The 14,590-nt window shown below is 34.5% G+C and overlaps 1 protein-coding gene across 1 annotated transcript in view; it reads left to right on the forward strand.

Moving 5' to 3' along the window:
- The window catches only part of TANC2 (tetratricopeptide repeat, ankyrin repeat and coiled-coil containing 2), a 361,552-nt gene that overhangs the window by 219,502 nt on the left and 127,460 nt on the right, over window positions 1–14,590 (forward strand). The window contains exon 8 of the mRNA XM_060133247.1: window positions 3,834–4,097. Coding sequence (XP_059989230.1) covers window positions 3,834–4,097 — 264 coding nt within the window. The remainder of the gene's footprint in view (window positions 1–3,833; window positions 4,098–14,590) is intronic.

A 14,590-nucleotide genomic window follows, 5' to 3' on the forward strand; every position in this document is an offset into this window, starting at 1 on the left:
AGGGGAGTTTCAAACTTTAAACAGCAAATTATAAATCATTAGTTATCCCTGTTGACCTTATCTTGGCTAAGAGTCAGTACCAGAGTTCCAGGCATCCCCAGAGATAAGTGTAGGGCTGGCCCAGTCTAGCTGTAAATTAACTCTGTCTTACATAATACTATAACAATCTTTCTTAGACTTAGAAAACTGAGATTCAAAAATAATTGGTCCCAGATCACATAGATATTAAGAGGCAAAGCTAAGATTCAAGTTCAGGTCTGTATAACTTCAAAACCCATGGTCCTAATTATTACAAAACAGTGCATGGTTCTAAAATAATTCTCTCTCAGAACAGATGACCTAAGACTATTATCCAGCATTAAAAATTTAGTTTTTATCAGCAAAAGCAAAGTAGTGAATCAAGATAAAAATTACTACTATCAGTTATTTTTAATATTTATTTGTTTGTTTATTTGGTTGTGTCGGGTCTTGGTTGCAGCAGGCAGGCTCCTTACTTGTGGCTCACGGACTCCTTAGTTGTGGCTCGAGTGCTTCTTAGTTGCAGCACATGGGCTCCTTAGTTGTGGCAGGTGGGCTCCTTAGTTGAGACATGCCTGTGGGATCTAGTTCCTGGATCAGGGATCAAACCCAGGCCCCCTACATTGGGAGCGTGGAATCTTAATGACAGTGCCACCAAGGAAGTCCCTACTATCAGTTTTTAATTATTATAGATGACAAGCAAATGTGCTTGTACCCGTGTACACTTACAATGGGTGCATTTTATGGTATGTAAATTGTACCTCAATAAAACTTAAATATATGGAGCTAATTTTATTCACAATGAGCCTGTTTATAAGCCTGTAATTCCTACTTCCTCACACTATCTTCCTGGCCTATATGGCAATATAAACAGAAATGCCATGTAAGCAGTTCTTTCTACTGAGGTAGCAATTTATTTTTCTATATCAAGGAAGGAAAATGGAGAAATTCTCAGGAAAATCTCCTTAATTACTTACAACTCAATATTTCCCACTATTCTTTGTTCCACATGGGAATGACTAGGTCTAGAGAATTAAAATGGAGATAGAATAGGTCTCGTGGAAAACAAATATGTATAATTTTCAATGAGAGGCCATGTCTTCCTCTTCAACTCCACTCATAGAAACTTTGCACATGGGGTGCTTAATTTATGTAGGCCAATGTCTGACATATAGACTGCTTGGGCTTTAGACTTTTGAAACTTTTAGTAGCCGCATGAACCAAAATATCATTGCATTCTCTGGTGCTTCATTCACCTTGTTGACTTTAAGTGATATGATAAGTTCTCACTCTAGAGGAGTGGTTGAGTAAAATAGGAGCATCCATAAAATTGACTAATGTGCAGACATTAGCATGTTGTTATTAAAAATAGCATTTCAGGGCTTCCCTGGTGGCGCAGTGGTTGAGAGTCCGCCTGCCGATGCAGGAGACGCGGGTTCGTGCCCCGGTCCGGGAAGATCCCACATGCCGCGGAGCAGCTGGGCCCGTGAGCCATGGCCGCTGAGCCTGCGCGTCCGGAGCCTGTGCTCCGCAACGGGAGAGGCCACAGCAGTGAGAGGCCCGCGTACCCCAAGAAAAAGAAAATAGCATTTCATTTTGTGATTCTTCATTTTTTCTGTGTGTGGCCTCTTTTGCCACAGGATTGTCCTTTTTCTGGGATTAAAGATTTAGGACCTATCTTGTTCACCACTGTAGTCTGACACATACTAGTTGCTCAATAAAATTTTATTGGCTAGATAAGTGAATGAAATAAACTAAAAGTCACCATATTCTGTGAAAAGCATCAATGAAGCAGAAATGTACAAAATTCCTAAATGGGAATGGTTAACCAGAGGATTTTACTTCTGGTATTTTATGTGAGTTGTCTGTTTTCACTCTTTCTGTGCCCCAATGGTTCTGGACCATTGAGCATCCAATAAAACTAATTTATTCATCCTCTCAACAAATATTTGTTGATCATATACTGTGTGCCAGGGACTAGATACATTTCTCTCCAGTGAAAAAGGACAAGGGATACTTTGGGTTTGAAAAACAAGTGAACTATGTAATAACAGGTTTGGTTCATGCAGATAGTACAGTTGTAGTGCAAAATGACATCACTGCTCTTCTCACACTGGGAAACTGGATGTCTTCCTTGTCTTTACTTTTAAATACCATGACCATAGAAGCCCTTCCTTATTATAAACTTTATCATTTAAATGATAAAATAGGGTCCATAGGCCAATGAATAATTCTTTGTACCATGAACTAATTCAAAATTTCTCAAATCTTTTCACCACCAATGAGGACTTTCATAATTTTTATTGATAGGCCCTGTATTTTTGAAAAACTTTTCAGCATCACTCTATTCATTATCCAATAGCTTCTATCTCATTTTTTATTTATCAAATGTATATATATGTATGATATATATATATGATATGTATACATATATATATATATATGCCAAAATTTCTGTTCAACGTGAGATAACTAATGTTATCACCCTTGATATAATTGCAGCTGTGTTTATAGAAGCTTAATGTTTTAGGTAACTAGTCAACATATTATTACTTATAAATTATTTGAAAACATATTATTACTTACAAATTATTTGAAATATTGAAAATAGTGAAACCCATTACTACCTGCTCAGACCTTTAAAGGTGTCGTGTTCCAGTGTTTGGAGCCTACTGAATGTGCTCAGGGTTTATCTGGAGAAAAGGGGTATATTTCTGGAATATATACCAGGGTAAGACCACACAGATACAAGTGAATCTTAGCCAGCTCTGATTTGGGGCCTAAGGATTAAAAACTTCTGCTGGGACACACCACCAAAAAAAACCATGAAAGGCAAAGGGTTAACTAACAGACACTTTACATGTAGACAAGTCCTCCGGGAAACAGAAGTTTTACATTCTCCAGCTTTCATCATACTGACCCTAGCAGCTGTGTGAACTCCAAGCCTCTAGCTAAGAATTAAAAGCCAGCTGAATCACCACATCTTTACACCAAATGAAATTATACTTCAGTCAAATTTTACAGAAAGAAAAATGTTTAAATATATTTTAAAGTAATAAGACAATTTCCAGAAATTAGGAAAAGAAGCATGCATCTGTTTAAAAAGAACGCACACAGACACATACACACGTAATATAAATTTACACCTATATATTATCACTGAACATATTTAGAAATTATACAGTATGCTATAGAACCCATAAAATCTCATTGGGGAAGGTGTAACATTGTGTTTGGTGGCAAAAAGGTTAGGATCCGTTGGGCTATTTATGACTGAAAGATAAATATATGAACTGAATTTTTAATTAAAAACAGAGGCCTTGTAGTGTTTCCTTACTTAGACAGACTCTTTCTCCTATATTAGCATCTACTTAGGGAATGTTTCTATATTCTCTAATTCTTTGTTTCATATAAAGGGCCAGGAAGGAAAAATATAGGGTAAAAAGACTATAAAGATCTTTTTGACACCTCTGGGGCTCTCCAGCAATCCATGAAAAGTATGTACATTCCCTTTTGATGAAATTCCACAGTTTTTACCATTGATGGGCCCTATTTGTAGGCCCTTTGGCACTGATATATGAATTTAATTCATTCAAATAGAGTTGTTAAAAGTAAATCTTTGAGAGAGAACCTGTGTGAGAGTTATATTTTGGTTTCAACTGTTTAAACTTCATGATGGAGATGAGATCATCAGTAACTTTTTAAAAATAATGTTTCTGATATTGTCATTATCTAGTCATGTATTTGGAGAGTAGTAAACAGATTAACCTCTAGGTTTGGTTTTCTTTTTTAATTCACTTTATTCTTTTCTTCAGCTACCTTGACAAGCTATTCTGAAAACATGGAACGCACAAAATACGTTGGGGAAAGCAGTAAAGAATTAGGATCTGGAGGAAACATAAAGCCTTGGCAGTCTCAAAAATCCAGCATGGATTCCTGTTTATATCGAGTAGATGAAAACATGACGGCTTCCACCTATAGTCTGAATAAGATCCCAGAGAGGAATTTGGAAACAGTTTTATCACAGTCAGTACAGTCTATTCCTCTTTATCTTATGCCACGGCCAAATTCAGTAGCAGGTAAGTTTTATTTGTTTTAAATCACCATTTTATTGGCATATATATTGAAATGAAGATAAATTCTGCTCTCACAGTATTTAAATTTTCCATTCATCTTCTTCAACTAAGCTATTCTTTTATGTTTGGGTAATATACATGTGTATATCTTTTTGAACCTGGGGGAAGGTTTGTGTTCTTTAAGTGATTGTTTAGTTCTGCTTCCAAAATATAAATATAAAATAGGGACTTCCCTTGCAGTCCAGTGGTTAAGACTTCACCTACCAAAGCAGGGGCTGCGGATTTGATCCCTGCTCAGGGAGCTAAGATCCCACATGCCTCCGGCCAAAAAACCAAAACATAGAACAGAAGCAATGTTGTAACAAATTCAATAAAGACTTTAAAAAAAAAAAAGGTCCACATCAAAAAAATCTTAAAAGAAAACCAAAATATGAATATAAAATAAAAACACATAAAATCAAAAAGAGAACCTATAAAGTATATTGTCAAGCTGTTAAAAGTCTTTTCTCACGTCAGAAGTCTTTCAGATGATTTCACTTTGAGATTTTAGGTTTTAAAAACTTTCGTTTTCAAAAACATTATTTGAGAATTCCCTGGCAGGCCAGTGGTTAGGATTCTGAGCTTTCACTGCCAAGGGCCTGGGTTTGACCCCTGGTCAGGGAGCTAAGATCCCACAAGCTGCGCTGTGCAGCCAAAATAAAATTTTAAAAACATTATTAAATTGAAGTATATTTCAGTCGAATTTATATTACCAGAAACATCACCTATAGTTTGAGAGAGTGACAAGCAGGCAAGAATTCAACTTCCCCATTCGAAGAGCTCAGTATTTTCACAGTACACTGGCTACCTTACCACAGTAGAATCATCAGGTACCTACATTGCTAAAGAATAACTCAAACACCACTAGCAGTCTCAGTCATAAGGGGATGATACAGATAATAAGTGGCTGGAATATGGAGCCATTATTCTTTAGCAGCTGTTCAGAACTACGTCAAGGGATATTTTTAATACAGCTAAGTTGCTGTTTAATAATTCAGACCAAGACTTTTGCAGAACGGTTGGGCATTCTGACATTTTCAAAATGCATCATCATCTGGACTTTGTCCATGCTACAAAATCAAAGTTATGTTTGTCTTTCTTACTTGCCTGATGAGTGTCAGGATGGGTTTATCTCACTGACACAAGATAATAAAATACTTATTGTAGTCAAGAGCTCTTTCCAGATGTAATTATTTATGTTACGCAGATGATGGTGTGATGCTTCTTGCCTTTCCCATCTCCCTTCTGTACCTTTTCTAAACCATTACTCTTTGTTCCGTCCTCTGGAGACCATCAGCATCTGTCATCAGATGTGATTACGAGGAGCATGGCTCATCTGGAAGATCAGTAACTGCAGACGATTTTAATATTAATTTTTCAAGATTATTCACTTTTATATAATGACAGAAAACTTTCTCTCCTGGGTTCTTTTAAATATGATGATCCCCAACCATGACATCATTTTTAGAATCCTAGACTGCTATAACTTATGAGAAATTGCTAGGCAAATTCAATCTATCCAAAAGAGAAGCATTTAAATCCTTGCTTACATAAAAATGGAAAATATAGCAACCAGCCTTAATGGTACATCCCAATTTACTTCTTAACCAAGCTGCAGTGATTTCTAAGAGAATTCTGGCTCTGTTATTTGAGAAGAACACTGAGCACTTAGTAGGAAACAGAGGTATAAGCTTCTTTTGTTCTCTTTTTAGTTCACTAAAGAGATTATAAAATACTTTTCCCTTCTTGAGAGTAAGTGTCTGTAAAGATTCATTATTTTACCCTATGCAAAAACTAACTTTATGTTTTACAAAAAGTTGTACAGGACTAATTAGACAGATATGATTCATCCCTCACTGTCTCTAAAGGTTTCTAACACTGTTGCTTTCCAGAAATTGTCATAAGGCAGCTGTCAGAAGCATCAATAAGTTATCAGACATTTCTCTAACTAATAGATATTGAAGAAATTGACTGTATAGAACCCAGGTTTCTATACCAGGTATTTTAATCACCGGGTAAAAGTATAATTTGAAATATGTTTTTTAAAAAACTTTAAAAAGCAAGCAGTATTTTATCAGGTGAAGAGTACATTCTTCCATTATATGGATTGTAAGATTTTTGTCTATTTAGAATTTTATCTTGTAAGCACTGTTATTCTAGTTACTTAATAAAATCTATTAAATTGTGGTCAACTTTTAGGGAATTATTCAATTTTTAAATTTTTAGACTTCTTAACTGCCTCTCATGGTATATTTTTCCAAACTGCCATTTAGCAACTTCACTGTTTGTAGTCGTCAACATACTTGTGGCTACAATTGTACTTCGGTAACTTTTTGCATATCCATTGGAACAGTGACTGAAGCAAATATTAAGATTTTTTTGGAGAATTACAGGAGGGAATTCTAACTGACATCCATTGTTGTTTTGGTAACCTACTTGGCTACAGTGTGATAAATGCTATAATACAGTAATTTATGAAGTACCATAGGAACACAGAGAAGGAAGCATCTAAGTGCAAAGGGGAGAGTAGGGTAGAGAAGAACAGAAAACATCATAGAGAAGGACAAATAAGAATTCACTAGAAGGACTAAGAGAAGAAAGAGGAAGGAGGCACCAAGAAGTTAAAAAACTTGGCATATAATTGGTATTTCTCCATGACTAGGACCTGGGGTATATGGAAGGAATGGTAGAAAATGATGTTGAAAGGGATGCCAAAGACCTTATGCACTCTGATGTTATGTTGGGTTTACTTTGTTGATAGTGAGTTTAAACAGGAGCCATATTATCACGTTTGCAGTTCAAAAGAATGACTGTACGTATCCATCCCTTATAAGATAGACTGAAGGGCAAAAGCCTGGAGTTAGAGAAAATAGTTAAAAGCTTCTGGTATTGTGCAAAATTATAGTGAATTGAATTGCCAGGTTATATCAATAGAGTTGAGAGAGTGGCTTGAGAGATCTTCTTTTTTACCTTAAAAAATAACATTTATTAGATTTTTTAATACAGAGATATAAAGCAGAAAACAAAACAAGAAATGAGCTATAATCTCCTTGCCCAGTGGTTCCTGCTGACATATTCTAGAAATTAAAGATTCATATATATTATATAATATATATAAAATAAAAATTCAGATTCAAACACAAAAGGAAAAGCCACTTTCCCCTCTTCTTAGTAAAACGTTAATATTATGATTCTTTAAAAAAAATATATTATACATAAAATATTCATATTATATACGTAATATAATATATATTATATAGCTACATGTGATTATAATATATGTAAGAGACGTGAGGTCAAAAATCAATAAGATTTATACAAGAGAAATGCAAGCATATGTTCTTACCCAGATTTACACAAATCATAGCAGCTTTATTTGTAATGGCCACAAATTGTCAGTATCCCAAATGCCCATCAACAGGTGAATGGATAAACAAATTAAGCATATCTTTACAGTGACTACTACCCTTCAGTAAAAAGAATGAACTGATACTGTAACAACATGTATGAATCTCAAAATAGTTAATGCTGAGTGAAAGAAGCCAGAGTTTTAAAAAGTACATACTGTATGATTACACTTATATAAAATCCTAGAAAATGCAAACTAGTCTATAGGCACAGAGGGTCTCTCTTGCAATACAACCATCTGCACCTGCGAGTTTCACCGAGCCCTCTTTGTATGACCCTGTGGGAATTGGGGCTCATAACTGACACAATGTCGATACTCTGGCTACTGTTACTCCTCTGAGTAATAAACTGTCTTTCATTTATGACCTAGATGTCTCATGTCTTCTTCCTCAAGCATCCAGGCTTGTTAGCTTACAAGTAGGATAAAATATCAGATCCTTCACAGTTCTTGACAATGAAATACCATTATACCCATACCTAAAAAAATTAAAAGGAACGGCAATGCCAAGTGTTCGTGAGGATGTGATGCAATTGGAATTGTCATACATCGCTGATGGGGGTATATTAATAAATTGGCATTAGCACTTTGTAAAGCTGCTTGGCAAGATCTGTTAAAGGTGTATAAAGCTATATGTGCATGTTATCTAAAACCTAGCGATTCCACTCCTCCATAGACTAGCCATCAAAAATAAGTCCTTATATTCACCAAAAGACAAATATAAGAATGTTCATATCAGTTTTAGTTATAATACCCAAAAGCTGAAATTAATCCACATGTCCATCAACAGTCTTGATGAATTGTGTACAACAATGAAAAAGAATGTACTACTGCTATAGACAACATCGTGGAGAGTGCACACTATATGAAGTATGTATATTTATATAAAGTTCAGAAAAACAGACCAAACTATGGCACTTCTGTGGTGAAGAACTAAAGTAGTGGTTACCTTTGGTGGGAGTATCAATTAAGGGAGCCTTCTATATCTTGATCTGAATGGTGGTTGCATGGGTGTATACACAGATAAAAATTTATTGAGCCAAATACTTAAGATTTATGTACACTATGTATATAAATTATACCTCAACTTAAAATACATATAAAGTATATATTTAAGCTCTTGTCTTTCTAGAAGGGTTTTCCTTTGTCTTTGGTTTAGAAATAGCAGTCCTAGGTGACATCACTAGATCTTTGAAGAAATACCTATTTTTAGTGTTGATTAAAAATATCCAAATAACTTCAAGAACTGGATGATTTACTTAAGGTGTATCAGAAGTTTGTTCCTTTTTCTTGCAAATAGTATTCCATTGTACGTCTCTACCTCATTTTATCTGTCCATTCACCAAGTTGATGGACATTGAGGTTTTTTCCATTTTTTAGCTATTGTGAATACTGCTGCTATGGACATTCTTGTGCCAGTCTTTGAATGGATACATATTTTCATTTCTCTTGAATAGATACCTAGGATTGGAATTGCTGGATCATAGGGTAAATCTATGTTTAACTTTTTAAGAAACTGCGAAACTGTTTTCCAAAGCGACTGCACCACCCACAGTGTGTGGAGACTCCTGTTTCTCCACCTCCCGTCTACCATTTGTTATTATCTTACCTCTTATTATGGTTATTCTAGCAGATGTGAAATGCTGTCTTGTGGTTTTAATTTGCATTTTCCTAGTGACTAATGATGTTGAGTTTATTTTGTGTGCTTATTAGCTATTCATATATCTTCTCTGGTGAAATAACTATTTTTTATGGGCTGTCTGTCTTCCTATTAGTGAGTTGTTAGAATTTGTTGTATATTCTGCATACGAATCCTTATCAGAGATGTGTTTGTAAAATATTTTCTCCCACTCTGTTGCTTATCTTTTTGTTTTCTTATTGATGTATTTTGAAACACAAAATTTTTTTAAATTTTTATTCCTTTATTGAAGTATACTTGATTTACAATGTTTCAGGTGTACAGCAAGGTGTTTCAGTTATACATATATATTTGTATGCTCTTTCAGATTCTTTTCCATTATAGGTTATTACAAGATACTGAATACAGTACCCTGTAGGTCCTTGTTGGTTATCTATTTTATATATAGTAGCGTGTATCTGTTTATCCCAAATTCCAAATTTTTCCCTCCCCCCTCCCTTTCCCCTTTGGTAACCATAAGTTTGTTTTCTATGTCTGTAAGTCTGTTTCTGTTTTGTAAATGAGTTCATTTGTATCGTTTTTTAGATTCCACATACAAGTGGTATCATATGATATTTGTCTTTCTCTGTCTGGCTTGCTTCACTTGGTATGATAATCTCTAGGTCCTTCCATGTTGCTGCAAATGGCACTATTTCATTCTTTTTTATGGCTAAGTAATACTCCATTGTATGTATATACCACATCTTCTTTATCCATTCATCTGAAACACAAAAAATTTGATGACATCAATTTATCAGATTTTTCTTCTGTGGACCATGCTTTTGGTGCCATTTTTTTTAAATCATTTTAACAGAAAGTAAAACTGTTTATATCAAGTATTATAAAACACTGATTTTTCTTTGTTATTGAAGTTTATTTTAACTCAAGTACTGAAAAATACTTCCTTACATACTTAAATGCTTTCTTCCTTCTTTTTTTCCTTCTACCCTACCTCATGTTAAAACATAAATAAAAGGGATAATATTAGTCTAAATTGTTATTCCGATAAACCTTAATTATTGATTAGTTTTTCATCTATCACAGTGGTCATCTCATAACACTGGCCTTTCTGGCTAGCAGAGATTTTTCAGATTCCTAAGCAGTACTGATCATGCTTCTTCAATAGATCTGTCCTGGAGAATAGGATTTTATACTGTTGGAGGAGCACTTACTGACTATGTTGAACAAAATACTTCATCAGAGAATTATTTCTTGTCAATGTTGAATGTAATACAAACAGACCTGCTATTGCCTACAGGGCAAGTCATAGGTCAAGGAGTAGTTTGTATGGGAAACCATGTATCTGTATCTGTAACCATGTTCTGTATCTGGAAACCATGGTTTCAGATCCTCACACAGAGGCAGGAAAGTAAACCAAACGACTCAATTATTTTCAAAATTTAATAGATTATAGGTTGAAAGTGTTTCCAGAATGTAGAAGGACAAAATTACTTTCACCTGCTGACTGTATAATGTGTGTAAATATATGATAAGACCACAGTCTCTAGTAGCTTAAGTGATTAGATACCTAAATCAATTTTTACAGTAAATTGTATTAGCTCAGGAGGGTCCTCTCTTCTCATTTTAGCTCTAGATATATATGTTTTCCTTTACTTTCTAATGTACGTAGAAGTGGTTCCCCTAGCTGGGGGAAGATCAAATACTCACATCTCCTTGGTGAACAGGAATGATTGATGATTTCAAATATGAGATGAGTTTGAAATAGGGAAAAGAGTCAGTATATTTTACTTATTAAATTGTTCTAAGTATATGAATGGGGTTGGGGAGTGATGAATGCCAGTAATAAAAGGCTTTGTTCAAACTCAGCTTTTAAATTTCCTTCTTTTTTAAACTTTATCTCAGTATGAGTGATATAATTATTTATTTTAGAGACCAATTAATGTTGAATAATGATATGAAAATACCATTTTCATCACATTTTTAAAAACCTAGGGAATTAGTTGTTTAATTGGTCCTTGCTGTGTTCTAGACTTCTCCCCACCTGGGGAAGAGAAGCATCCTCTTTAGCTTGAGCTTTGTGGCATCTTTACAGGACCACATTTGTCACGACCAGGAAATTGTCAAGGAATTATATGAGGCTGATGCTGGATTGAACTCTGAAGAGTAAAACTGTCTGTGTTATTCCATAATTCTTGATTTTAAAGAGAATTGGAAAGGATATGTGGCTTTTATAACACTTTTATTTTCAGGGAATGGAGTCAGCACATATAAAATGTTTATGGTGATTTATTTTTTTAATATTTTCTGAGATTTTAACTCACTACAGTGTATTGAAGTAACATATGTAATGAAATTTTTTAAACAATCATGTACTTTTTATTGATTACGAAAGTAGGTCTGATTGAATAAATATATTGGTCAGTTAGATTTAGCTATATACCTTTAGCAACATAAAGATTCTTAAACAAGTGAAGTCTAAAGTTAATGTACCAATTAAAAGCTCCATATACCACAAATGAAAATAGTACTATTTACTGAAAACATAAAAACTTTTATCTTGAATGATGAAGTGATTAAAGGTGAGTTTTGGCAGTCTAGCATTAAAGGTTGGGTTTTTCCTGGAGCAGCTCAGTTTTCTGAATATAAATTTAGAAGTTTATGCACCTTTAAATTAAAATCGTAAAATATGAAAAAATCAAAACTGTCTTTTATTGTTTTCAAAATGTAAATCACTATTGCATATTTTTAAGCCTGTTGTGTTGGAAGGAAGCAGAGAACCCTTGTGGACTTGTGGTTGCATGGCAGAAATTATCAGAGTAGGCTGTCTGTGGTCATCCTTGATGTCTTAAAATGAGATTGGCAATGAATTGGAGGGATATGAGAAGCAGGAAATGTTCACTTACAACAGCTGTCCTCAGTGCTTTGTGTGAAAATGAAGAGTCTATCAGGGAAACATGCAAACAACAGAAGTCAGTTAAAATATAAACTCTCACCATCTGCTTCTTAATGTTTGGTGCTGCACATTTTCCTAAGAGAAGGATCTTAAGAATCAGGTAAATGCAAAATGGGAATCCTGGGGGATTTAAATGAATCCAATCGGAAACTGTAATAAAGATTTTACCAAAAAGAGTAAAATCAGAAATGGGCTTTTCTGCAGTCAGAATGTTGGCTTTATGAATCAAGGGTGTAAGAACAGCAGAGTGGCTTCTTGCCCAGGCTGTAGCAAACATAAAGTGTCATTCCAGGCTCCCTGCTCAGGTCAGCCAGAATGGCAATTGTGCTACTAAAATCTGTTTGCATTAGTGGCAACTGATGTAAGAAGAAACAATTTAAACTGATTCCAAACTCTGTAATACAGAGTTGCCTCTGGAATGTTTTGTACCAAATGTCATCTGCTGGATTTCTTCCTGCCCACTTGTGTATTAAATTCAAAAAGTATGTCAGTTAAATATTCTGTAAATGAGTCAGCTGTTCCAATCTGATGAAATCTCAGAAAAATATATGCTCCCTTTTTCCACTTCCCTCTTCCTTCTCTGAAAACAAGGATTTTTAATGACATAGATTTTATGGGCTTACTTTTTTAAAGCATTTTCTTTTTACATAAAACTTTTTATTGTTGACTTGTTTTTCCTATTTCATCAGTTCACTTCAACTTATCTGATTAATTCTTATATTTGTATCTAGAAAGTGTTCATTAAATATTACAGTATTGATTTAATTTGACAGAATTATCTCAAAAAAATTGCCAGGACAATTTCACAGTAAGAGTAGCACTACAAGGTGGGAATATATGTGTCCCTATAGATCTATCACTGGTGTTTTTATGGGATGATGATGTACAAGGCATTGTTGTTATAGCCACCTCCTTCATCCTTAGCTTTCAGATAACCCAATGAGACAAACCTAATTTGTTATTCATTGATTGTTTAAATATAGGCAAAACACAACGTGTATGTTAAATACAATTATTTAGTCATTAGAATAGCACTTATTGAGCATATGCTATATATGCCAGGCACTCTTCTAAGCACTTGAGAATCATCAATAAACAAAACAAAGATTCTCACCCTCGTGGAACTTACATTCTCACCAGGGAAAGTAAAATAAACAGAATAAATAAGTAATTTATATAGTATTCAATACAGTAGAAAGTGATATGTGTTACAGAAAAAAGTAAAGGATCAGCAGTACCTGAAGAAAGATTTTATGAATATCATTGGAGCCAAGCATATTACCATAGTGATGTCTGTTAAACATTAAGCAGAGCAATAAGGAAGGTGAGGATAGAGCCAGACAGATTTCTAAATCTAAGTAGGACTAGCCTGGAATTTAGTTCTGTATTGAGCATTACGTGCAGGGCACTCTGATTTACTCTAAAGGAATGTAGTTATCAAAGAAGAATCAGACATTTCCTAGTTGCCCTCAAGAACCTACCATAATCTAGTGAGGGAAGACAGACATGTAAACAATTAGCTGAATAACACAAGTTCTAATTAGCCATATATGTATATGGTTGCTGAAAGGGAGAAGCAATTAATTCTGCCTGGGGGATCTATCAGGGAAGCAGAAAAAGTGTAGCCTGAGCAAATTTTGACAATGAGTGAGATGTTTGGCGAAGTATGACAAAGACTTTTTCTCAGAAATCGGCTTGCAAATAGGAAAGATTCATGTGACTACGCCGGAGAGTACAACTACGTACAATTAGTGAAACAAAGGCCACAGCGCATAGAATTTCAGATCTCTTGGCTGATCTTTCCAGTATTTGTCTGCTAAGTCTTTAAATACTATATTTGAAGGGACAAGAATTTTGAAAATGATGAAGCAGAAAGAAACTGAAAATAAGACTAAGGAAAACAACTTAATAAGGAAAAGAGGCAGTAAAGAAATTATTTTGGATTATTTGATAAAATAGTGATAGATTCAGAGATCAGAGAAAAAGATATTATTGCCAAAATAAGAAAAAGAATGAATGTTTTAAGAGACTTAGGTAACACTAACCATAACTCAGTTGCAGTCTAGAATAAAGCAGTAGTTCCCCATTGGCTGGTTCAGAGCTATAGTGCTTGATACTGAATATCTCTGCTTTTCCTTAGTTCAGTTTGCCTGTGAGTATTTGGACTTGTAAAGGAATGACCTGTTTTTCAGTTCGGTTATTGCAATATTTTTTCTTTTTCTTCTACTGTCATTTATCTGAACTGAGAAATGTGCTGATTCCAAAATATATTTTACTACATTTCTTGGTTTTGTGAAAAAAAGCAATAGAACAACTGATGTTCATTTTTCTAGGAATTACTATGGTAAAGCTTAGTTTAGTAAAACTTGTTAAGTTCACAGTAAACATTTACATTTTATAAAAGCTGTCAGTAGCTCTTCATTTAACATAAGAAGTTGAACCTGTGAAATGAAGGCTGT

Source organism: Lagenorhynchus albirostris, chromosome 20, assembly GCF_949774975.1.
Source record: "Lagenorhynchus albirostris chromosome 20, mLagAlb1.1, whole genome shotgun sequence".
In the NCBI taxonomy this organism is placed as follows: Eukaryota; Metazoa; Chordata; class Mammalia; order Artiodactyla; family Delphinidae; genus Lagenorhynchus; species Lagenorhynchus albirostris.